This window comes from Osmia bicornis, chromosome 9, assembly GCF_907164935.1.
Source record: "Osmia bicornis bicornis chromosome 9, iOsmBic2.1, whole genome shotgun sequence".
Taxonomy (NCBI): Eukaryota; Metazoa; Arthropoda; class Insecta; order Hymenoptera; family Megachilidae; genus Osmia; species Osmia bicornis.
Window position 1 is genome coordinate 2373060 of NC_060224.1, and position 26553 is coordinate 2399612.

The window sequence follows — 26553 nt, forward strand, 5'->3', positions numbered from 1 at the left end:
GTACGTATATCGTGGTACCACCCGATGTACCCAGGCAAGATTTGCTTTTTAACGATCTTCCCGCGCTAGAAAGACGCTTCAACAGACGTTGTTCATCGAACGCTCGGTGCAACGAACAGAGAAAGCGTACGCGATTCCGCGGAAATTTCTGTCGGTCCCCGACGTGTGTGCTTTTTAGGAAAGGGAGATGGGGACCCTCGCTATCTTCTTCGGGTTCCGTTTAAATAGGCATCACCGAACCGATCTTTCCGCTCGCGTGTTTCTCCGGCGACGTTAACCCGGCCGTCTCCTTTTCTTCGGTGTTTTAACGCGGTTGAATTAGCGGGAGAAGATGAAAGGAACGTGCTGCTTTCTCGAGTAAACGCTATTTAGTGGAAGAAGGGATCTTCGGAAATGGACGATGGCCGATACACCGAACGAATGGATTTAAAAATCTTCAATATTTGTTTCTCTTCATCTTTCAACTTTCAAAAATGTTACCCAATGGATACGGATGTTTTTTATTATTATTATCGCTGCCGCTAAAAATTCCTACGAGAAATAAACGAACGAGAATAAATGATTAATGTCCGCGAGCGACGTAGGGTTAATCGGAGCCGGGCTTGAACTACTGGTCGCGGCAAGTAGTCAAAATAAAAATTCGATCGGCCCGGTTGTGTCGCGCGGTAAGAACACGTCGCGTCGGGGGACGACAAAACGAAAGGAAGTCGGCGTTTGGGGTTATACGAGAGAGCCGGTGTGCAGCAGCCTGTTTATTTTAATCGAGCCTCAACGTGCCTTCGGGATTGTTTCGTCTCGCGGGACCACGATGTTTAGCTCGCCGTTTAATCGCCGTTAACGAGCGGTTATCGTTCACCGAGTGGAAACACGACGATGCTAACGAGCCGATCGGCCGGAAGCACCAGGCCTTCTCTCCTTTTTCTCCTACGTTCTTGTATTTTTATCGCGCGTTTTAGCGTACATTAGAGCTTCGTTCTTTCCGCACCGACAAAGAGTCTCCTGCTTTGTCTTCCATCGAATTCGAACGTTTTACGATTAGTCTGTATCATCTTGAAACCTTTCTTTTTTCTCCCCTTGGAAAGTTAACAGGTTTCGTGGAATTCTTGTAAATATAATCGTAAATTCTTTTTCGTGTTTGACAGAGTCTTGTTTGAATGAACAGGGACGAGGCTTGCATGAATATTTAATGACCGATACAAAATGGACGAAATAGGAAATTTGGAATGTGAGATTTAAGATTCGAAGTTGTAGAATTTACAGAAAATTTACCGAAAACATGAAAATAAGTGGTCGAAATGCTTTCTTCTTTTTTCTGACAAGAAGAATCCTTTCAAGAGCAACGTTGCAACACGGGATAGCTGACCGATATTCGAAGGTCGTTTTTGTACCTTTTCTCTTCGAAACTTTCCAGTAGTCAACCTGGAATTTAGTTTGCAAAATAGGATTCGTGCCACTCGGTGGCATAATAGGGCGCCGGGTCGAGCTTCCGTTTCCAACTGGATTTTCACTTGATCCTTGGCCAGGTCCATTGAAAAATTCCTCGTAAATCACGTCAGGACGATTTGTTACGGAAAACAGTGGCGGTATTGTTGGGAATAAAGGCAGCGGAGTTAAAAGCTCAGCAAGGGGACTGGAAAAGGACTTTTACTGCAATATCTATGTAAATTTAAAACAAGGTATACGTTAAGTTACTTCAAAATAATTATTTCATTTTTATTATTAACCCTTTGAGAACAGTTTTAAGCTTCTCAAAATGAATAGAATTAATTTTCCAAAGCCGAGGACTTCTCTATTCAGAAGAAAAGTAACAAAATAACGTTGCCATTTTTGAGCAGAAAAAAATCTCATAGAAAAATCTTTGATCCGTGACCGAGGCGACTCGTCACGGTTCCTCTTCACGCTTCCTCTATTCGCATACATTTCCAAATACAATTCTTCTTCCGTTGCATTCCGGTAGAAACTCGGCTTGTCCAATGTCCGTTTCACTCGGACGCGCGACTAATCGGCCCGTACAAATATTTAGGGCGTAGGTCCGAAAGTTGGTGTTTACCGTTTAACCGGCCCGTTGCACAGTAGTTGGCCCTTTTCAGGGTGCACCGTGAAGAATCGCGAATCTGATTGCGTTCACTCTAACGCGGACAGCCGTCCCGAGACCCGTCACCGTCACGACTTCCCAATAAATTTACTAGACGGAACGACCGCTTCCGTCCGGCAGCCAGAATCCTCGGATTCGTTTCACCTCGTCGCCAAGGATACTTCCACGTCTTCTCGTCCTTCGGACACTCGCAGACTCTCAAAGCGATTCCACGCAGTGTCGACTTTCAAGCGAAAGTCGGCAAAACAGGATATATTTTTCTTTTCCTCGAAGGGCGTTGAATTGGAGGAGGTTGAAGGATTTCAGTATTGGGTGCTATGGAAATTTAATTAACGAGAGTAATGGTGGGAATTGGGAATTAGGGACAGAAAATGTGAACTTCGAAAATATTAACCCTTTGCAGAAAATAATTTCGTTATCTATATCGAATAGAGATATCAGTCTTGCTTTGATCAGTGACTTAAGTTTATATTTTTGCTAAAATCATAATTAGTTTCACTGAAATTTATTTTATGACCCAGCGAGAATTACACTTGAAAAAGTCTTCGATGGCAGGGGGTTAATATTCCCTAGGAAAGCTCACCATACTCGATACTGTAGAAAATTCAAAGAGAAGGCTATTTTTAATGATTGATCAAGATGACTAGTGTCATCCGGTGGTCACGGTTCAGCTAATGTCGAATAACGACGGATAGAAAGAAGGAGCGGGCCTAAACAGGATCAAGGAGAGGGCAGGGATCGAAATGGGCGAGGCTGTTATGCACATCATGATCGCGTTATGATCGCCATAAGATTTTACAGCGGTCATAACGGGCCCCGGGGCTTTATTGTTGGCCGGACAGCTTGGCAAAAACCATACTGGCCCCTGTCTTCACGGTTTCGTCCGGCTCTTTGGGTCTCTGTAAATTCAGTCCTGGTTAGGCCAACATCTACTCACGACCCAGCAAATATTACCGTGCACGAAGATAAATAAAAATGTTTATTTTTTTTCTTCTGTCCCTTCGGTTCAGCTCGAAAGACAGACGGTTGTACTTAGTCGGTTAGGAATGAGGGCTTTTTGTTCCTGAATCATGGGGGTCGGTATAACGGGACGCTATGTTTCATGTAAACTGGACCTTCGTAAAGCACCGTGGATAGCGATGACAGTTACGGTACTTTTCGTATATTTCCGGGGGAAAAGGTCTTTATGGCACATTTTTTTAATCATATTTTTGGATTATGGATTATTAAATTAATAACAGTTTCATTTCAATTTCCCTAATTCTAGACTATTTATTTAATAGTTCCATAATCTGATTTCAATCAAAGTACCATTGTCCATTGATCTATTAGTAGCATGGCGCCACTGATTTCAAGGAGAATGTAGGATTCGATCAGGACGATGATAGAGGGTCAGGCAGGACGACGAATTCCTGACTAGGCTCGTCGATCCAGCCACACGAGTGTCATTTTTTTATTTACACGTACGTCACAATGGTCGGGCTGGCAGGCGTGATAAATCCTGGTAATGGTCGGTCATCAATCTGGTAGGAATTACGCGCACCGCACGTTCCCTTCGACAATGGGCCCACACCGAGCTAGTACCAGAATGGGTACCTGCCTCGACAATGGCCACCTATTAATAAACCTCGGTATTAACAAAGAAACATGGCCCATTGGTTATTAAACGCCTCTAGAAGCACCCAACCCAACGATCTCTCGTGGCGCTATCGATCTCTCATTGATTTGTCCACGAGATTCACCTCTCTTCTTGGAGATCTTAATAATATTTTCGAATAATCAGCTACCATATGGTCCAATGATGTTTTTATTCATTTGTTATCGAATCAATTAGCCGGTGAATCAGTTATAATTGGAAATTAATAATTTTCATAGATTACCCTTGTAAACTAGATCAAACAATGTCGAAGGTCTAATTTTCTATATATTAATCAATTTCTTACGACACGATATTTTTCTCATGACCCCCGAATTTTCATCGATCCAAAAAGCTAAGGGTATCGCGGAATTCGCGTGGAAGTCGAATCCTCCGGTCCGGTCCCGTTCTCTGCCGCGCCGGATCCTCGTGCTTGATCCTCTCCATGAATCTCTCGGGGTGTAGATGGTGAGCCAAGATAGGGGGGCTACTTAAACTTAACCCTTGCTCGAGCTCGTGCTGTTGGAGGCGAAGGGGACCGGTGAGACCGGAGGCCACACACCAAGAAAGACTAATAGCCGGGAAGATAACGCTCTTAAACACTTTGCCAGGCCAATGCTTCTTCTCCCCTGTTGCAACCTGCTTCTAACCGTCGTGCGTCCTTTTGCTACGTGTCTCTTTTCGCTACCCGTCGTGCCTGGTATGGGCTACCCAATTCACCCGGATCGCAAACACCCGGGATCGATCGGCTGCCAATAACATCGCGAAAAACACGGGAACGACACGGCAAGGACCGGGAATCCGAGTACCGGGTACCGAAAACACGCGCCGCATCGAATATAAATGAGTATGCTGTGAATTTCAAGCAGATATCGACGAGAACGATTCGATGATAGTAAAGGGTTGAATTCACCCTTCAGGAAAATTCCTTTGATTTGTAAAAAATTATTGAAATTTGATTAATAATTTGTTAAGACAGTCTCAGCATTGAAGGTAAGGTTCGTTATAATTCCGCGGGGCCTGCACGAGCGGCATTAATTCAATTCTTCACACTTGTACGAGCAAGCAGGTAGCAGCGCATCTTGTCACGGGGAATTAAGATTAACATTCAGAAGCACCGTGTACCGTAGGTCGTTAGCGATATTTACAAGTATGTACGAGCGAGCAATAAACTCGTTGCTGCAGTTATCCTGGCGAACTGTAAAGCAATAATCGAGTCGTTATCCCGGTTGCAGGTGAACGTCTGCCTTTCGAACGCTGCACCGATACTTTGCATTCAATGCTTTTATTAGATATCGATTTTATCGTTAGACTTGCAGTCGACCGGCTTGTTTAACCTTTTACTCCTACGGCGCTATTGAAATACAATCATTCGTATTAACATATGTCTTTGAATATTTTTTTGGGGGCTAAATTTATCTTGGAGATTTAAACAATAGCTTCCGAAATATCCTTCGCAGAAGCTTCTAAATTTAGTCAACGATTACAAAAGGCTGGGATAGGCTCTTCGAATCGGAACTTGCGTCAGTTCTTACGATTTCTCTGAAAAGAAATGAAAATAAACTTGAGACTCTTTTGATCTTTATTAAGAAATTTTTACCAAGTAAATCGCATTGAAAAATAGATCCGGGATCGTTTTTTTCCCTCTTCTAAATATTTTTCTTTCCGACTTTAATTTCGCATTACCCACTTGGAAAGCGTTAAGTCGAACGGCAAACAGATAGTCCGAGGCAAATTTGTGTTTCTCGAGTTGAGAATTAAAAAAAGGAAAGATCAAAGTCAGGGCCAGGGTGATCCTTAACAATTAGCTATTACAAGGGAAGCAGCGAGAAGAAGAAAGCACGTTTCGTTTCTACCGAAGCAACATTCGTCCGTGGTGTACAAATACAAAAGCAACAGGTGGTGAGTGGCTTTGGGTTTAGGTTACCGGTTCAGCTATTCAGTTTTATTCATGACTTCGGCAGGGAAGGTGGGGAAAGAAAGAGAGAGAGAGAGAGAGAGAGAAAGGGAAGCTCGTACATACAAATCTACATCCGTGGCCCACTCGACCCCTCGAATTCCTTGCTTGGCCGACCTTCGAGTCCCTTACAGGTTGCGCACCCTCTGCTAATACCTTTACAATGGACTTAACGATCGGCTTACAACGTTCGAGTGCGGTAGACATTACGCGAAACTCGTGTGAGATATCGATAGCCAAGCGACTTTCTTCTTTGAAGAAAAGAAACATTCAAAAGCTTCTAATAAGAGAGGATTAATTAAATTTTTTCTTTATCATTTTATATTTTGCTAGGAATTATTTTCTACGGTCAGCTGTGTTCAAAAATACCGATTCCCTCACATCTGCCTCGAGCACAGACATTATTAGAAAGTAAACACACTGTGTACATATCGCCGGTTTGCTAAAAGTGTGCTGACTAAATTTTTAAGAAATCAATTTGAAATCTTTTGTGCCGGACGATTATTGGCCTGGTCAACCATTTAGCGACCATCAAATTTGTTTTCCTTCGCGATTTAGCTGGAACAGCGAAGGTTGTGCTCGGTATAGATCAATGACGATAGAAAATATCTCTGAAACGAATTCACACGCTTGATATCCTGAGAAAAGGAGCACGGTTTCCTCTCGGGGAAGATACAGAGAAAAAGAGCTCCGGGGATTATTGACGATCTATTGAAAACCTGGCCGAGAAAAGCCTGGCAGATTTCTGTAGTGATAGGCCGACAGTAGTAACATGATCACGGTCCGACGTAATTAAAGTCCTCCGTCATCGGTATCTTCTCGTGAATCGAGGAGTGGCTTTTGCTTTTTCGTAAATTTTCGATCCTACCTCTCTACATTCGCGGTGAAACGATCGATTCCCAGGGTCGGCATTCGTAAACGAAATCCATCGTAATTACACGCACGCGTATGAAAGCGGGTATTTTATGAAACGAAAATTAACATACTTACACGCGTCGTTCCGTTCACGCGGCCGAACTGCATGGCAATTACCAATGCATATTTATTGTTACAATAATAGTCGTACCGTTAACCAGGGAAACGGGTCCATTATAATTTAATCCTTCGTTATAACTGCACCGTGAATAATGGCCGACATCACAATGAGCCATAAAATACCGTCGGAACTATACGCCGGAGAAATGTCCGATACATTGTAACTTACGGTTAAACGCGGCTGCCCTGTTCCGAGAGTTCTGCCACGGTTTAATCTCGATCGTAATTGAATTTATGGCTAATACCCGGACGCTCCTGCCTCCTGCTTCGTCGCTGAATTGTCCTGCCGTTGCTTTCGTAGATTCTCGTGTCCTGTCGGCTTGAGAGAGAAAAAAAAGGAATCAGGATCGGTGGTTAACTTCGTTCAGGATCTTTGTACTTGGAAATAATTATGATATTTATGAAGTTTCCTTAAAATAATTATGCAAATGTCCCATCGATATTCTTAAGAAGGAAGGATTGGTTAATGGTTGTATTATAATTTTATGAAGACTTCTTCTATAAAGTGATCGATTCCAATACAAACAGACAAATTTGTTCCGAACGAAGAAATAATGGGTTGTATCAATCATCGGTCGATTAGATCGCAGAATTCGAAGGGGAAGTCCCGCTTCTCGTCTCATTAATCATAAAATCACGATCGTGATACAGTGGAATTTATCGTAGCAAATTAATCCTTCGAATAGATCAATCTAGCAATTAATATTCTACCAGCTTTCCGGATGCAGTTTCGCTTAACAAATTAATTAATTTAATATTCAATGCAGCTTCCGAACTTGTTACAGGGGTTCCTTTATCGCGTATCGACTCCAGAGCGATAATCGATACGTGAGGGAATTGAAAACAACCGACACGATTCGGTTCGAATCTAGAATTACGATTGCCGTGACTCTTGATCTAAACTTTTGATCAATGAATCGATTACTCGATCCGTATTTGTATTTAGAAGATAAATACTCTTCCTTCCTCTTCGTTTTTAGTTTTCTGGAAGAGATTTGATCATTGATCTGAAAATAAACGAACGTGATGGAATTAGGAAAAGGGGGGAGAAGATGTATCGTATCTTTGGCCTAGAAAGATTTATGTTGCCCAATTTGTAAGATAATAGATAAACTCCACGTGTCTTCCTTCCATCGTTAATTAGTCCTTTCGTTATCTTTTAATTATTTCATTTTATAGAAATAAAACTCTTAAATTGTGCGCTTGATTGTATTCGTAGATTAAATTAATTTCCACTGAATTAATTGAAAAGCCTGCGATAAACAGTGAATTTAATTTATTTCGTTTATTTCACTTTGAATGCTATTCAATTGAGTCTAAACAATCGTAGGAAAAGTTTAAATGAACTTGAGAATTAAAATAGATTGGGAATCTTATTTGGATTCTCGGGTCAGGAAGGAAAGGAAACGAGTATAAAATGGCAGTAAAGGTAGGATGAAACGCAGAAGAACGCGTTTGTTGCGTCGAGGCGGTAGAATGTATCTCGAGATTAGCCTCGACCAGCGGTCAATTAGCGTTAATTAGCATGGCCTGGCCGTGAGACGGCTGATTGATTTAATGGACGTGCCCTCGCTTCGAATACGACACTCGAACTCGCGATTCTCAGCTCGCTTCTCGCGTCGATCCGCTCGGCTGAAGAAACACGGCGTGATTCACAGTCACGTGCTTGTGGAAGAAGCCCCGACCCCGTGTAGCCACGAAGTAATTACAGGAACGACAAGATAAATAATCGTCCGCCTACGAGCATCATACCTCTGCCAACTATAAAACGCCATGTGATTTGTTGACCCGCTCGCTTCAGGGAAACTCTTTTTCGCTGATGCCAAGGTAGAAACCGATGAATCTGTGTCTCTCGTGTTCAGCGAAAATGTTCGTTAGGGAATTAAATCCCTGGTGGTTAATTAAAAAATTATCAAAATTTTCCTTTCGATGCAGAACGCAAGTTAAGTTTGTCTTACACCCTTCGCAAACTCATCACGATCCACTAATCTCGAGTTCACGATTTAAACCGGGCCACAGTTAACGGCTAATTAATCCAAACGATTAATTAGCCAGCCAATTAGCCGTGTCGAGTGCAGAGCCGATAGAACGACAGTAAGTGTCGGTATAGGATGGTTGACGTCTTAATTGCTGGGAAAGATTGTTGTTTGCGAAAGAACGATGCTGTGTAGTAACCGAGAACACCAGCTGAGTTTAATGCAGCCGTTTACTCGATAATACGACAGGCTTCTCGTTATAATTAATCGAGCCGGGTGATTAATTCAATTTCTCGCGATTTTGCAAACAGAATAAACAAACGGTGCTTTATATCGGTAATTTTAGTGGAGGATCTAAGATTTAATCGCTAAAAATCATTGGAATAATCAATTTGTCATAATTGTTTATAACTTCCTTCTCCACCTCGTTCCGTTTTCAATTTATTCCGGTTATAACTCGAGATTTTCTACGACCTCACCATAAAACCTCCCCTTTTTCCCTCATCAAACTGATAACGAGCGAATATCACGCTTGTCCCGTAACTTTTGATAGACGACGTTATACTCGCACGATAATTAACTGCAAAGATAACGTTCCCTCGATAAGAGTCGAACATGATCGTGGAACGCTGCCTTTAACACGCTGGTTGTACGATTAAATTGTTGTAGATCGTTCGTGTAATTGGCCTGGCGAGGCTGAACCGTTTCGATTTGCATCGATAATATCGATGTAAACGGTGCGTTTTTATCTTGCTTTTCCGTGGCGCTTGATTAAACAACCAGTCGATACAGGATCGGGTCGATACATATATCAGCACGCGGATAGACGACGGTGACTTTCACTGGAACATTGATTTCCTTCGCTTAGCGAGTACACATTGAAACGTCGTCCCGTGAAATTTGCAGCCTTGCCCTGTTATCTCTATAAAAGATCAATGTAATTTATACAGATAGAAGGTATCGGTACGCGTAGATACGTCAGTTCCTCTAGGTAATTATAGGCGTCTCTCGTTATACACATTTCTTTTTTACGTTTCTTACCTCTCGGTTCAATATCATAGGTTTCAATTAAATTATTCAAATTTATGTTTACTTAGCTTCGAATGAACGAGCACTTGAATAGATCTTTATTTAATTTTCTAGCTGGGCTGATTATCCAAAGAGGGTATTAAGAATATTAAATACAGAAGTTCTGCAAATTATACAATTTTTAATCAATTTTTAACTTAAACTAATTACCCTCGGAATCAAACCCTTTTCGGAGACGATATAAGACGACGAGAATTTTTCCAGGAAAGTGAAAGAAAGATGGTCCATCTAAACGGTGATATAATTTTCTGATTTAGAGGCACGTGACACCGTCGTCACGTGTCTGTAGAGTTTGAAGCGACGATTAAAAGCTCGTTAGGTCGGACGCGCAGCAGGCATTCCTGATGGTGTCCGGGTGAGATTTAAGGCCCGTCCACAGGGGTAGGTCCCGAAGGTAGGAACGTAGCGGAGGCTGAGATAGGATCAGGCAGCTACATCCTACAGGATTGTGGCGAGCCAACCTCGGCCACGGTATCTAATCTGGCCACTTTCGGAGCCGCGGGTAGCCGTGTTTTGGCCGGGGATCGTGTTAAGGGGATTTACATTCATTTCGATCCTAATAACCCGATCCCTTGGATCCCGATTTGGAACACGATATCCGTCCTCTCCGTCTACGTATACCCCCGCCCTTTACTTTTCTTTTCTGTCTTTCGTGCTCCCCTCTTTTTCTAATCCTTTACGTTTCTTCTTCTTCTTCTTCTTGGTGGCTACTCAGCGGACCGAGCTTTTAAGTTAAGGACAACCCGAGTCGTCCTACACCTTTCACCCACTCGTGAGTTATTTCTTGAATTTCCTTTGGTCGGCCTCGTGGTGTTTAGGGTTATCGAAGAAGCTGCCGAAAAGGGGTGGGTTTGGTCCACAGAATTTTAGAATATTAAAATTTTGGAATTTTAGAATTTTGAAACCTTCCAGTTTTAGAACCTTGAATGTTAGAGCCTTCGAATCGTAAAATTGGAAAATAGCAAGGGTGCTACTCCACATTTTAGATCCCCACCTAAATACAGCAACGTGTCATTTAAATATTTAGTCTTCTCGGTACCTTCCGACCTTTGCCCTCGACAGCGCCGTTACGTGTGTCAATATTCCTCGACTTTCATCGAAGGAATGCGAAAAATGTCCCGTCTTTAATGGTGTTCCTGTGTCCGGCTGTTTCAGTTTTATTGCTTTCCACGACCCGTTCCTTGTCTATTTGGAATAGAATATTCCAACGGGTAGTTGCTCTCTTGGAAGTGTATTCCACTTCACGACAATTTCTCGTCGCTTTTGTTCTTCTACTCGTGGCTCTTTCGACGCGGTGAAAATATTTCGAGTAGGCGCACGTACTCGACAAAAGACCTCTCGTATTTATCGACGATGAAGTGAAAAACGCTCGAGACGTTTTTAGAATACTCGAGGTAATTGGAGAATCCACTTGAATTCTTCGAGACTTTTAAAACTCTCGAAGCTCTTTTAATTCTTCAAAAATGATAAATTTAAAAATTTGAAAATCGGAATGGAACGTCGCGGCTGGCGAAGAGAAATAAATGAAAATGGGCGTCGAGCAAGAAGGAAGCTGCGAGATTGAGTGGCGAGTCAGTGGAAGCGACGAGGCGTGCATTGATCCTGGTGGACGAGGCTTCATCACCCGTGGTCGCCTTCGTGGATCCTGTCAACGACGGGCGTGATGTGCCCCGGGGCCAAAACAACACGCCCCTGTATCTTCTCCTTCTCGTCAATCTTGAACGTTAGCTAACCTATCTGCGTTCACCTTGCGCCGCGGTAATCCGTTCCCACAGACAAAAGGGACTCGCGGTCCGTCGGGTTCGATCTTCTTTACACCACCTCGACTTTCCTCCCCGTGAGTGTTTCCACCGTGCAGGTATGTAATAAGGATGTAACCCGAGCTGCCCGGGATACACGGGGACGATCGCTTCCACCAGACGGGTTCCCAGTCTCTTTCTGCTTCGCCATTGGACGCGATCGATCGCCGATTCCAGGAAAACCGCTGGCCCACGAAAACAGCGAGCTTCGAAATTGGCCCACCTTTCATCTCGTGTTTCGCCACTTTCCGGCACGATGGATTAGCGGGATCGATCCTTCGATCCTAAACTACGTTTGTAATTGATACACCGGATCCTTGAAATTTTTCATCGCTCCAGTACCTTCGATCGCTTAGGGGTTAAGATTAGGGGTTATTGCACCTATTCGTCGATCTCGCGAAGAAACGCAGGCATGCAAGGATGTAACCCAAGCCAGCGTGCAAGGAAAGTAACAAATTCCAAGCGTACCTCGAAATTCGCACTCCACGGGCTTCCAGGAAGTCTGCTCTTTCGGACGTTATCCTCATCCCTCTCCGACCTCGTGGTTTTCGGACCTGCAACCTGACCGATGAAAGTATTTCATTTGGAAATCTGAAGGATCAATTTTTAATCGTGATCTTCTTATCATCGTCCAACCTGTCGTTTGCTACATCGAGCAAACGAAGGACCATGGGGGAGCTGTCGAGGGAGGTGGAAGGAAGATGAAGAAGCGTGAGATAGCCTCGTCCAGGTCTCTTCACTTCTTACCAGGGTACCGTCTAGAGAGCTCGACAAACACTCGAACAATCTCGCGTGAGACTTCTTCAAAACACCGGGCCCCATTGTTGCCGTGTCATCTCTTCGGGTCCTGGGCCATTGTACCCTAATGCGCGTACACGTACCAATCGGTCGAATCGATCAGCCATTCGCTAAATGCACCGCGAGAACAATGACAAGGCTCGACCCTTTCTTCAAGATCATTTTTATTCGCGATAAGAAATTTTTCGCTATTCTGAAATTGATTACGAAAGGGTTGAAAGCGTTGCAAAAGAGGACGAGACGTCTCATTGTCTGGGAATTTGAATCGTCGATGATCAACCCGGTCGATAAAAGAGGCAAGTGGCGCGGAGGTGTCGAGGGAAGCGGAAGTGACTTCCTGGCGGATCAGCTGACGCCTGGGCGGTTCGTTTCAGGACCTAGTGAATGGAATATCGAGAGCAGAGTAGAACGGAGATGGCTACTTTCACTCTTTCTCTCTCTCGCTCTTGGTTTTCGGCCCCGAATTCTGGCCCGGAGGTGGAGGAGGTGACGAACGTTGGATGAATGGTGGGGGGATATGAGGGAAATCGGAGAAGAAGAGAAGATGATGGGTAGAAGAGGGAGAGGAACGTGCACGTTGAAACAAGAAGAATGGAATAAAAGGTTGGCCTGGCCGCGAAGGTGAAGCTGAAACGGGCCTGGAGGAGGAGAAGGACTGGAGAAGAAACCAGCGGGGGCGGGGCTCCGAGTATAGATGCTGGGATGGAGCCTGGATGGTGAAGGAACCTTCACCATCTTCGTTCATCTCGGACCCAACCCCCTTTCTCATCCAAACCTGGCCCATCTTTTGCCTTCTCTTCTTCTGCTCCTTTCTTTTTTTTTTCATTCTTCTCATGGTTTATTCTTATATTCTTTAATTGATTTTGCATCTTCGACCGTGGCTGATTATTCTTGCAGTTGTTGAAAAAATTGGCTGATTATTCTGTCAAATTCTAAAGGAGTGTATTTCTTCTTCGTTATAATTTTTCAAAATTATCATTTCTAGAATTTCCTATAATTATACTAACTTTTGCAATTAATTTCTTGCAGACCCATGAATAACGGTATAATTCGATATGAAAATGAATTGCATATGGTGGTCGGAAATACGGAATTGAACTTGCTAACTAGGCAGCTGCAAGAATTAACACGGCGTTCGGCGAAGGAGATAAGATAGGCTGCATGTAAACCAGGTGTAAGTGATAGACGCTCGATAATTAACGGGTATCGAGGTGAGAGATGAGGCAGAGATAGGGTGTTCGAGCAGGGGCACATTATCCCTGTCGCATCCAGTCCATCATCCACCGAAACTGGTTTGCTTTTTGCCTTTCATTCGCCTTTCGTAACGTGCAGTGCGCGACTCGAATTCCTCGCCGACACACTGTGAAAAATTTTCTCCCTTGTATAAGCTTGTCAGTCGTTTACGCTTCACTGAAAGTAATTCGCTACATTGTTGCGAATTTTATACCCGTGTTAACGTCAGAAAAGTACGAGATGTCATTTAAAATTCAACGAAATTAATGTTTGAGTATACTGCATAATGTCCATGCATCTTTTATTTTTTTTCTGTCGCGAGTTCGAATCGAGGGAACATTTTTTTTTTATTTTTAAAACTTTTAAATTCAAGCATATTTTTTCAAAATTATTCCATCTAAATTTTATTTAAATAATTTAAAATGGTGTTAATACCAAGATCCTTTGTACACCCACTCGGAGGTTAACGAAACCGAGCGAAGAGGAACGAGGGGTTGTTTTTTCAATCTGATGCGTTTTTCAATCGTTTCTCATGAGCACCGTACAAGAATCGCGATTCGTTTCGAGGATATTTCGCGCGCTGGCTTTGTGATCGGCCTTTTTTTCATCCCCGTCGTCTGTCTGCCTTCAGCCCTCGGTTGCCCCTAATGGATTACAGGCCGGGCCATTTTTCACTCGAAATGGATTTTCATAAGGCCCCGACATTCTCCGCTTTGCTCGACCGCGTGCATTCTCTCTTCCACTCTATCTGCACTCTGCCAAAATGTTTGTAAATAGATGTAAAGTCTGGGAGGGGCTCAAGGGATTCCCTGCTGGGTGAACAAGGCACCCCATCGTGCACCACCGACGGTACATTTCTCGGCCTCTTCACCATTCTTCCCTCCCTTTATACGAAACTGCATCGGCCACCTTTTGTGTTTCCTCCACCTTCTTCTTCTTCTTTCTCATCCTCCCACTCGTACTCTTACCGCTTCTTCTCCTTTTGTTTTTCCTCTTTTACCCCCTGTTTCTTCTTATTATTCCTTATTATTACTCATCCCTTGATTTCTGGAATCGTTTTCTTTTCTCTCGAATTCCAAGCAAGTGTAATTATATTTAACTTGCGTAGAAAATCAGCGCAAATTCTGCGCTCTTGTTGAAAAAATCCAAACATTCCCCGGTCTGTTTGAGAATACGGTGTGACAGGCACACGGTGTCGTGTTAGCAGTGCAAATTATTAAGACACGTTCAAACACGCGCTTTCGTCGGAAGCGATAAATCATCGGTATGAAAACACATTGTGTTTGCCCTGTGCACCTCTTCGTTATGCAAATTTACGCGGGATTCTGTTCCGACGAACTCGGTCCGCGCGCGAATTCAATGGAAATCCAGGATAACGGTGGGAACGGAGTTAATTTCCAAGTTCAGGGTGCAACCGTAAAATCCCGATTCACAAGGGCTGACAAATCACACCCTGGAGTATTGGATCACAATAGCACGCACCGTATATCTATCACCTTTCGATGATTTTGCGTTTATATAAAAATCGGTCGTTCGTGTAACATATGGTAGCATTTTCAACAAAGAGAAATTATTTTCCTCCTTTTTTTTATTTTGCCCTTTCGATATCCTCTGAAGGCTTTCGGTTAACCCCTGAAGGCATCGAATTTAATGCCGTCTCGCGCCGTTTTCATAGGGGCGGCTTAACGTTTCGACATCGGGCACGAAAATGAAACGAGCCTTCTTACAATACCACGAATTTGCAGCTCTCCTTGCGGCAATTAGCCCCTATTGAGGTGTACAGGACAGCTCGAGGGACCGGTCCCGCCTTCTTCGTCCGGCCCGTACCCTGCCGCGAGTGCTCGCGGGTGAAAAGCGGACGGGTTCCACGCCACGGTGTCACGGCCACGTGCACGCGATCGCCACAAGCGGATCGCACCGCACGCCCATCGCTTGTCGGATGAATTCCCATTAAGGTACGCGGGTCCGCCTCTGAATGAAAACGGCCCCGGCTGCCCTGGACTTAGCAAGCCGTGCTGTCACGATATCGTGTCGGCTCAATAGCCGCCCTTAATTCCTCTCCTCCCTGCGATATTTCAACAATACCAACCGCGTATAAAACAAATTTTGTTATTCAATAAACCACAACGAGTGGTGCCTCTTGAAAATTCCTTAAGAATCGCGATTCATCCCCCGAATAAGCACGGACCGCAAAGAAAGCCGCATTCGACTTTCCATGCCCCGGGAATTGGCTTCTTCCGCGCTTTCTGTCGTGAATAAAGCATCCCGACGCCCTTCGAAAATCAACTTAAACACGGGTCAGAAAGGGCCAGAATAGACGCGGACAATGGGTAGCTCGTCGCGCCCTCGATACGCTGCGTTCCGGATTAAACGGGGTTTACACGGATCCCCGTGTTGCTTCCCGTCGCGCGATGTCACGTTTTTCCTTCTATTGACCGCTGGGTGCTCCGGTATCGTCCAGGTAGACGGATCTTAGAAAAAAAGGCGGCGTCCGCTCGTGAGAGGATCGCCGTGACCGAATGATCCTCGACACCGGGTCGTGTTTATACTCCTGTTTGCCTCCTGATTCGCCACGGCCTCGACCCTTAAATGGTACCCCGAAAAGTCCTGGTGACCGGTCAAAACACGCATCCGTTTCCCGCCACCTCGCCCAGGGACATCGGGTTCGTTTACCTGACGCCCGCTGTCTTCCCTTTTTCCTCGCGCATCCGCGTGAAATCCTGTCGTCCACGCTCGGAAAATCGCGTTAAGCGGAACTTCGGGGAAAACTTTTCCAGACATCGAGGGCGGATATGAAAAGGACTTATTCGGAGTTCTTGGCAAGACGAAGGAGATTGAGAAAGGATTGGGTGTTTGGGGATGACTTTGGGGAACGAGATTTCAGAGTGTTATTACTTTTCTTTTTATTTTTTCATTTTCATTTTCTTTCCCGTAACCTAATGTAAAACCAAATCCATTTTATCAATTGAATTAACCGTGAAAGTGTTTCCGTTGCAGAGGTGCAAGGAGAAGCTGAACACCCTCGCTATCTCGGTAATGAATCAATGGCCAGGGGTGAAGCTGCGTGTGACTGAGGGCTGGGACGAGGAAGGAAAACACGCGACGGATTCGTTGCATTACGAGGGACGTGCCGTCGACGTGACGACGAGCGATCGGGATCGTTCGAAATACGGAATGCTAGCCAGGCTCGCCGTCGAAGCTGGTTTCGATTGGGTCTACTACGAGTCTAGGTCGCACATCCATTGTTCCGTGAAATCTGGTCAGTATTTCATTCGATACACCCTCTCAAATATATCTTTAAAACTGGAATCTTCTTGCTACACCCCCGAGAAATAATCCGGGGATGGTGTTACAGTTACTTGGAATTAACAGGTCGATCAGTATCGTAAATAAAAAAGCAATTATCCATCGATCGAAGTGTCGAGAGGCAATAATTCGAAGTAGGTATATTATCGTTACACTCCTTCGATTCGATGGCTTCCATTAATTTCCACGTAAATTTCAATTATCGCGACTACAGACAATTTACCTCGATCCAAGCAACCAACGCAATAACGCAGTAGGAACCAATCGACGTTTCGTTATTTACCTTCAAGTCGTTTCCACGTTATACGCATGGAATCGATTAATTCCGTTCGTAACGGAACTGGTAATTCATTGAAATATCAATTTAAATATGCCTAGAAGATTGCATTTCCAAGATTCACAGTGTTCCAAATTTAGCTAACGATTATTGATTAGATCGTGTTATCGTTATCAACTAGCATTCCAAGCGGGACGTGTGTTTAATATCGTAAGCGTTAAACCAGTCACGTATAAATGTTATCGACAATCGTGCTGGCTTCTTAATTTCTTTTTAAATCACATAGAATGTTTACCGTTCTGCCCTCGTCTTATCGTCGAGGAACGATTACGATAAAATCGAATTTTTGAGAACGGTATCAAGTGATTTACTTCTTACACTTTTGTATTTCCCGGACAAATTAAAACTTCGATCAGCGCCATCTAGCGATCGATGTTTTTGCATTGCTCCTAGTAATAGGATTATAGAAAAGTAGAAGAGGTATCCGCTAAATTGTGCGACAAGGACGGACTTATCTATACCTCTCCTTGGCGCACACTTTCGTCGGACTCTTCGCTCTCCTGTGATCCTAATACCAGGAGCAACTTTTTGCGCAATCCGCTAGAGGCCACTATTCAAACCTTTTGCCCGGGAGACATAGAGATATAGACAGAAAAGTTTCCACCTATTTATTTATTCTGGCAAATCTTAATTTACATAGCCTGAATTTCACAAATCATGAAAATTATGTCCACTATCCCTGGCAGAGTATTCAATAGAAATTATTTAAAACGGGCCACCTGCTTTCAGAATCCTCATCAGCGGCGAAATCCGGAGGATGTTTCCCGGGCAGGAGTCTGGTGCGAACCCAGGGCGGTTCCACGAAGCGACTGGACCAGGTGCGACTAGGTGACCGCATCGCCGCCCTCGATTCCCACGGAGACATCGTCTACAGCGAGGTGATCGCGTTCCTGGATCGCTCGCTCGCCGAGAGGAGACAGTTCGTCCAATTAACCACGGAATCGGGCCGGGTGTTGACCTTGACGCCTGCCCATCTGGTACCAGTTGAGGGTAGGGCATCAACGTTCGCCGGAAGAGTGGAGCCGGGTGACAAGATCCTGGTGAGGGATCCAGCGGACGAGAACGAGGTCGAGCATCGTCTACGATGGGACAAAGTAGTCGACACTCGACTGGTCCTCGAAGAGGGCGTCTATGCTCCTCTGACGACCGAGGGCACGGTATTGGTCGACGACGTGGTCGCGTCCTGCTACGCCTTCGTGGACAACCACGAATTGGCTCACTTCGGTTTCCTTCCATATCGAGTCTGGTCTAGCGTGAAGTCCTTTTTCACTAGCAGGGTGAGCGTCGAGGACACCAGGTATCCTGACGTCAGGCAAGACGCGAGGACGCCAGAGGAAGGCATCCACTGGTACGCGTCCTTCTTGTACTGGCTGTCCTCCTACGTTACTCCTACCAGGATGCTGTATCAATGAAACCTCTCACTGATCGAGGAGGATTCTTTAGTTTTCGTTGCGTGAAACGGACCGTGAAACGCGTCCAAAAAACGCCAGCCCCGTCACGTGGTCGCTTCGAGGGAGGCAGGGTGTCCTTGAAGAGGAGGATGAGCTTGCAGAAGGAAACGTCCTTAGACGTGCTAACTACACAGTACTAGAAGACCATCAGGATTCGATCTTGAAGAGACTATTGTCGGATCTTCGAGGAACGTACTCGATGAGTTTGAGTAAATCTTTGTGACGTTTGTTGGCCAGTGACCCATCTCCGTTCACCGTGTGACGTGTAGTATATATTAGGTACATAGGACGAATGGAAATGAAGCTTTAGAATTGTTTGAAATTTTCTCACCCGGTAGCGTGTGTACAATAATTTCTTGTTCTTCTTCATCGTTCTTTGACCAACGTGTCCGCGGACTGCGTTGTCTGAGATGGATCTGCGACGGAACCCGGTTAAATGTGACTAATTAAAAGGATCGATGGAAACGGAGGGCGGAATGTACAGGATGTTTATGTAATAGAGTTTATTTATGGAACATTTTTAGTGTGAAGCGATTTCGTTTTTTATTAATTGTAGTCCGGCGAAATGCTTGAAAAGTATTTCACGTTCAGCGTTTTATGTATCGCGGGATCTGAAGTTCGTCTTGAAAGAATTATCCCGTTTAAATTGCATGAATGACTTTTCCAGTTGATGTATTTTGGAAAAATATTTTGTCGGAGTGTTTACAGATAAATTGACGCGAGGAACACTTGCGTTTCCTCGGCTCGTTTTTAAACTGCATTCGTATCCCTTGCTGTATTTAATTCGTAATCGATTCTCCCCTCCCTTTGTATAGTTGTCATAGCGACAGAATTTTTATTTCGATTGGATTATCACTGATTAATGAATTAAGGTTGATGACCTTCGCGCTAGAACGATTGATACATTGACACCTAAGTTATCCCTCCCCAGAAATTGATATATTATATATTATTATAGTAATTATTATTATATTATTAATATTATTATTATTATATTTTATTATATTATATTATTATATTATTATTTGTACGTAGCTCAAAAACAAATTATAAATTATGTATATATATGCCGTCGATAGATTGAATTAAATCATTAAACACAGCACAAATCGGTGATTTTTTAATCACCATTAATAATTCATCGCTGCATGTTATAACAATTTTTATAATTAACATTGAAACTTCAATTCCTCGTCAAAGATAAAAGAAAGAATATTCCAATAAATTCATTGCTGTCGACGTTTCTTTGTTGCTCCGAACTCTTTACAAAATTTGTCGACATTGTTCGATATTTTGATTCTTTTCCCACAGAAATAACACAGATAAATTGTCTAGAATTTCCAGGGTAATCAACACCGACGCACGATGCAAATTTCAGAAGATATAGGCGGGAAAAGCCTGCAAAAGGTGACTTTCTCTGAATATAAATTTTACAAGGTTATATCGTTCAATTACTAACCAGTTTATTAATTTTTCAGCGATCGAGCGTGATAATCCCGCATCTACAAGAAATGGAGAAACAATTCTTCGAGTTGGTTGCCAACGGGAATGTTTCCGACGTGAGACAATTTCTCGAGATCCATCCGGACTTCAACATCAATGTTTCCGACTTCCAAGTAAGTGCAGTTTAAATTGTAAACCGAAGTAATATTCGAAATAGATCTTCTGTAAAATAAACAATACCCCCAGAAAAATATTTACCGATCCCAAACGTTACAATCTAATCAAAATTCTTCGAAAATCATTACCGTCATTACGCTGTCCAACAGTTATACGAGCGTATAATTCAAACTGGAAGTATCAGTTGAACAAAGAGAAAGGAAAAACTATTAGTTAACAACCTCCTGTTCGGAGTCTGGCCGAAAGGTATTCAAAATCTCTGCTGCGCGTCGGGAAGCTCGTAAAGATCTCCGGATTTATCTGGCATCGCCGGTTTCCCACAACATAACCGTAAGTGGTGTGGTCGGCCGTTGATTCACGAAGAAGGCCCAGGTAAAACGAGAACACGCTTTACCGTTTTCCTCTTTCCTTTGCCGAATCCACGTACTCTCTGTCAACCCCTTTTCCCTCGCATCATTTCCGATGATTTACACGGGACCGTCTGTGTTGGTTCCCGGGTTCAAAGAGTCAGCAAAAGAAGAAGAAGAAAAATAAGTAAAAGAAGGAGAAGAATCAGGCTCCAGAAACAGCGGAATCGAAGAGCAAGACGAGGTCTCGTTATCTCGGATCTTCACCCTGTCGAGGTACACGTACCCCCCGTGGAATGTTACCCCCTCTTTCTCCTCTCCATCGGCTGCTCGCGTCGTCCTCTTCTGGTTCAGAGTTACCGAAAAGCCCAACCCTCGTTTCACTTTGAAACAGAGGCCGCCTTCGGCCGACTGATCATCGGGAAAGAAAGAGAGAGAGAAAGAGGGATGCCAGGAGGATGAGGAGTTGAACTCGGATAAGGGTGCGAGTGAAACGGAACGAAAGAAGCTGGCTGCCTCCGTGTATCTACGGCCATATTTCAGGCCGTCCTTTACAAGACAATGGTTTCAGCCGAGGACCGATAAAAATTATTCAAATGACTGGTCCCGCTGTAAATTCCATCCGGGAATCCCCTTGCCACCGTGCTGGCTGCCCTGGCTCGCGCGCCACGACCATCACGGTTGCTCTCCTTTTTCCCGATGGAATTAGGATATTTATTATGAAAAATAGGAGAAATTATTCGAGGATACCAGAATTTATATTATCGGAGGCACTCGTTGGGTGCCGAATCGAATTATTGGCTGTCCACTGTGCCATGTCAACGTGTGCCATTTCAGAAGCGTCGAAGATGACTCGAAACGCTACCCGATTCCTCCCCAAATTCTTCCGCGTAAACGATCATCCGATTGTTTCGAAGGCCGCGTGTGAGACGCGGGGATCCCACACGGTTACAGCTGTCGAATTTGTAGAAAAAGGCGAGCATATATCACAAGGTGGCATTGTGGCGGTGCGTGTGGCCGGGATCCACGTCGAAAAGGCAGGATATCAGGGAATATTGTGACCGGTGTCGGCGGCAACAATGGATCGGTTCCATTGTCGGTGGCCGCCTCTGTAAACGCGCCGCAGATGGGCGACAAACGTCGTCGTCCCATTCTTCGAACAAAAAGGGAGACAGGGCCGAGAGAAAAAAAAATGAGGCGAAGAGGAAAAAAGAGATAGAAAGGGAAACAGATATGGAGAAGTTCGAAAGTCGAGTCGAAAAGCGCCAGTAGGGACAACGAAGGAATTCCATGATCCTGGAAAGACTGACTGTCATCCTTTTTCGCGACACGTGTAGGACGCTGAGAATTTTTTTCATGGCTTTCGAACATGGGTTTTTAACACCCATGTATGGTCGACCCTTGAATTTTCATAGAAATTCTATCGGTTTAATTAGAACTTTTTAACACTTTGACTGCCACGCTGAAGCTGTTGAAAATTCCATTAAGAAAGTCAAAGTATTAACCCTTTGCAATCTTTAATTTTTTTTTACCTACCAACAACTCCTTAATTAATCTACAAAATAGATCAAAAAGGGGTGTTTCGATAAAATGTATTGCAACATTAAAACACTTTTAATTATTTTAGAAATTGTGTCGTATAACGTCGAGTTTAGCTCGATATTGGAGTTGGGGTAAAAAATGTAATGTCAAGCCACACTCTTAAGGGATGGGGCAGGGCCAGAGAATTTTATAATAATAGAACTCGAGATTTTTATTAGGGATCTTTATAGAAAAAGTATTTGAAAAAATGTCTATTTACAGTTATCTAAATAGCTTCTAAGGTCCAGGAATGTTTCTTTTTAAAGCCTACAAGGATTCCTCCTTCGATTTATATACTATGAAATAGTAATAAAAATAAAAAACACGAGCCTGACAGGACACTTCATTTTTCTCTCTGCTAACAAAGTGCTTTTTCAGGGTGTCACCGCGCTTCACATCGCTGTTCACGAGAGGAATATGCCGATGGTGGAGTATCTGCTGTCCTATCCCGACATCGACCCAGGCGACACGCACCTCCACGCGATCCGGGACAACGAACAGAAGATCACAGTGATTATTCTAAACAAACTGAACGAATTGACACCGGGCCTCGAGTTCGTCGGGGTGACGCAAAGCACCGATTTCCCGGACGACACGACCCCTTTGATGGTGGCTGCGCAGTGCGGACACTTCGAGATGATCGATCTCCTCCGGAGAAGGCATCATTCCATACCGAAACCGCATCCGCCGTATTGTAATTGCGAGGAAGTGTGCAAGTACGAATCTCTGAATTAGGAGACGAATAATAATCGAATTAGCCAATAAGGAAACTATAATAGCGCAGGTTCGAGCGAGAGAGATCAGACTTGCTGACGATTGGAAAGATGAGGATGTATACCTATAAAGCAGTCATCAATCCAGCATATATATGTCAAACCGTCGATGACCCGATTTTAGAGGCTTTTAATTTAGCGTACGAACTGAAACAAGCAGCCTCCTTCGACAAGGAATTTTATCACGAGTACAAACGTCTCTCAGAGGTTGCTTCCCTTCTTCTTCGACCTTAGAGATTCTTCATTAAAAGGATCTTTTTTTTTATAGACCGTGGCAGAATTCGCAACCGATCTCATCGGATGCGCCAGAAGCGTGGAGGAGGTGGAGGTGATTTTGAAACAATCAACTGGTTTCGCTCATTCGTCCAAGTTTTTGTATCCAAGGTTGTTGTTCGCATTGAGGATTAAGCAGAGGACCTTTGTCGCTCATCCTAACGTTCAACAGGTTTAGTTACAGTAGAATTTTTAATAAAGGAGTTAGTTTTATATTCCCTCCCTCCTGCAAGATTTGCTTAGAATATAGAAAGACTAATAAGCTTTGTCTTTGTTACAATACGAAACTGAAGGTAATTTAACTTAAGTTAATACGAATTTCAGGTAGTTACCAGCAATTGGATCGACGGATGGTACGAATGGAAGATCATGACAATGTGGATGAAATGTCTATACGTGATTTTCCGTATCTTCCAGCTACCCATCATTCTACTGATAGTTATGGTCGCCCCTAATTCGAAAAGATCGAAATTCTGGCAGTCACCGGTGAATAAATTCATCTCGTCAATGGCTAGCTACTTGGTATTCCTGTTCTTCGTGTTCCTGCAATCGAACATGGATAAAAGCGAACAACTTCGAGGACCTCCTAACACCGGTATACCAAACGATTCGACAGATCTTGAGATACTTGTTCTTGATCTTGGGATACTTCCTCAGCGTACGTATGGATTCTGATAATCTACATCGTATCGTACACTTGGGCAGCAATTCGTCTATGCGTGATACATGGACCAGGGAGATTCTTTACAGCCCCTTGGTATTGGTACGGTTTATTCTTATAGCGAAATAATTTTTTATGGATTATGGGTTCTAGAGAATTAATATAATTCTGACGTAAACTTTATTGGCGCAGGTTCGAGATAATAACGATATTCCTTTTCATCATGACGTTCATGTATTGGATAACAGCCGCTCTGGACGTGAGAATAAACGGGCAGCTGGAATTGGAGAGGAAATATTGGCACAAATACGATCCCACGCTTATTGCCGAAGGAATTTTCTGTTTGGCGACGATAATGTCTTTCCTGAAACTATTGCATATCTGTCAGTTAGACTATAATCTAGGTCCTCTTCAATTGTCTCTTGGAAAAATGTTTAAGGATGTTGGAAAATTCATCATACTCTTCAGTATTATCATTCTAGCCTTCACTTCTGGTAAATGAATAGAATTATAATATACAATGGGTCATCGAATGATGCTCTTAAATATATTATATTAATTTTCTTCTTTATTTATTCTTTACACCTTTATTTTTAAAAATATCTTCTTCAGGTACTTGCAGACTGTATCAATACTACGACGAGATGGTACAAACAGACGACGAATCGAAAATCAAGACCCAACAGGTCAGTTCGTTCGTTAGTTTCACAGCAGCCCTGAAGACCCTTTTCTGGGCTCTTTTTTGCATGACCCCCATTGAGAGTGCTGACGTGATCATTGAGAACCTCCCTGGCGATGCAGAAAACGAGACAATTATCAATCATCATACGTTCACAGAAGTCATAGGCTACTTCTCTTTTGCTAGTACAGAAATTACAAAACACCCTTTAACACCCTCGTGTGCCACCCATTGACTATAGAAATTAGGATATAATGGCACAACATTTTCTGGGTGGCAGCGAACGTGTTACATCACCTTCAATTTATAATAAATCCATTTTCTTGTTCCAGTGTTCACCTTTATTTCTGTGATACTGATTCTAAACATGCTGATCGCCTGCATGTCCAACACCTTGACAAAAGTGACAGAAAATGTGATCGTGGAATGGACATTTGGCCGAACCGAGGTTCCAGTTTCGATTAAGAAACTCAATTAATTTTATCTAATAAAATCTATATATTTATTGATCCGTAATATTAATATTTAAACGTTTCCTGTTTTCAGGCTTACGTGGATTATATGCTTACGACGACACTTCCGCCTCCGTTCAACGTTATCCCAACATACGTCGGTATACAACCGGTGATCGAATACGTGAAAATATTGTTGCATCCTCCGGAGGACAGACGGGCACGATGGGACATAAATCACTGTTGTTTCATTGTTAGTGTACACGTGGAATATATTCGAAGGAAAGTCTGCCGTTTCTCATAGACGCAAAGGTATATACACGCGAAACGATGCCGTAGACTGCAATATTTCACTGAACATTGTACTGTATAAAAGAAACATTGAAACGTATGGTTTCCTTCGAGGACGTAAGAATATTGTTCGAAAGAAAACTGTATGGTTTCGAAGATATAAGTTTCCTAAAATGAAATACTGTTTCTGGAAAATTTTATCTTTCAGTTGATATATCACTTCCGTAATTTTTCCAAAATAATTACTAAACCATCTTCTATGAGAGAAAAGGCAAGACAGGTTAATTAACAAATTCTACCGAAGAGAAAAGGAAGCATGAAATTAACATGTCATTTTCCAACAGGAAACTCTTGAGAAGGACTCGAACAACAACTTTGACATGGTGATGGCGCAACTGGTACAACGTTATTTCCGGCGAAAGGATAAAGTGGAAGCTGAGAACGAAATAGAAAGATTGACGAAGGAGATCGTCGAATTAAGAAGCCTTCTGAGAGATGCTCTAACCACTGATTGAAAAAAAAAAAATTCCAATGAGAAATTCATTTTAATACCCTTTCACAAAAGAATGCCTCGAGGAAGCTGCTCGAGTTGTTTTAATTAGTTTCATAAAAGAGAAATAACAGAGGTCCCTTTTTAAATCGTGAATTCAATTTGGAAGAAGGAAATAAGATCATTCGGAGAGAGCAAATGATGCGTCAAAGACACAAATGGATGGTCCAATGTAATGAGTGTTCTTTAAACAGACGGGAAATGAATTTCTTCTGGCTTTATTATTCCCTCGGACAGTTTGAAACGTTGCTAAGCTTTATGGAAAACTAAAAGCGTCTGATAATACTTTTTTATCATGCTAGAATCTGAATCGAAAAAGAAATTAAATTGTTGGGAAATGTTGTTCGAGGAAGCACTTCAAAAAAAAATTGAAATTATTAAAACACTTTATATAATGTAATTATTCAACGCGTTAATATTACATTAATTTTACGCGATTGCAAGTGAAATGTTGAAATTGGAAAATGAAACAGTCGTTTAATTACAATTATAACACATCTTCTCACCGCGGTATTTAACGTATTAACAGATGTTTTAATTATTCCATGAAACATTGTTCCAGCTGAATTTCAATTTTGCATAATTGTATCATAATTGGGAGGGCAAGAATAAGG

At 43.1% G+C, this 26553-nt stretch overlaps 2 protein-coding genes across 3 annotated transcripts in view; both read left to right on the forward strand.

The window, feature by feature from the left end:
* Positions 1-19821, forward strand: part of LOC114872064 (sonic hedgehog protein A) — a 44344-nt gene extending 24523 nt beyond the window's left edge. For both annotated transcript variants that reach the window (XM_046286986.1, XM_046286987.1), the window contains 2 exons: positions 16616-16877; positions 17991-19821. In XM_046286986.1, coding sequence (XP_046142942.1) covers positions 16616-16877; positions 17991-18673 — 945 coding nt within the window. In that variant the 3' untranslated portion in view covers positions 18674-19821. The remainder of the gene's footprint in view (positions 1-16615; positions 16878-17990) is intronic.
* A 256-nt stretch (positions 19822-20077) lies between these two features.
* LOC114872148 (short transient receptor potential channel 5-like) lies at positions 20078-26553 on the forward strand. The gene is made up of 12 exons (XM_046287155.1): positions 20078-20119; positions 20191-20328; positions 22639-22976; positions 23045-23240; positions 23302-23478; positions 23631-23901; positions 23964-24069; positions 24160-24461; positions 24580-24831; positions 24979-25094; positions 25193-25351; positions 25734-26553. Exons 1-12 carry the CDS (start codon positions 20078-20080, stop codon positions 25902-25904), a joined length of 2268 nt encoding a protein of 755 aa, XP_046143111.1. The 3' UTR covers positions 25905-26553.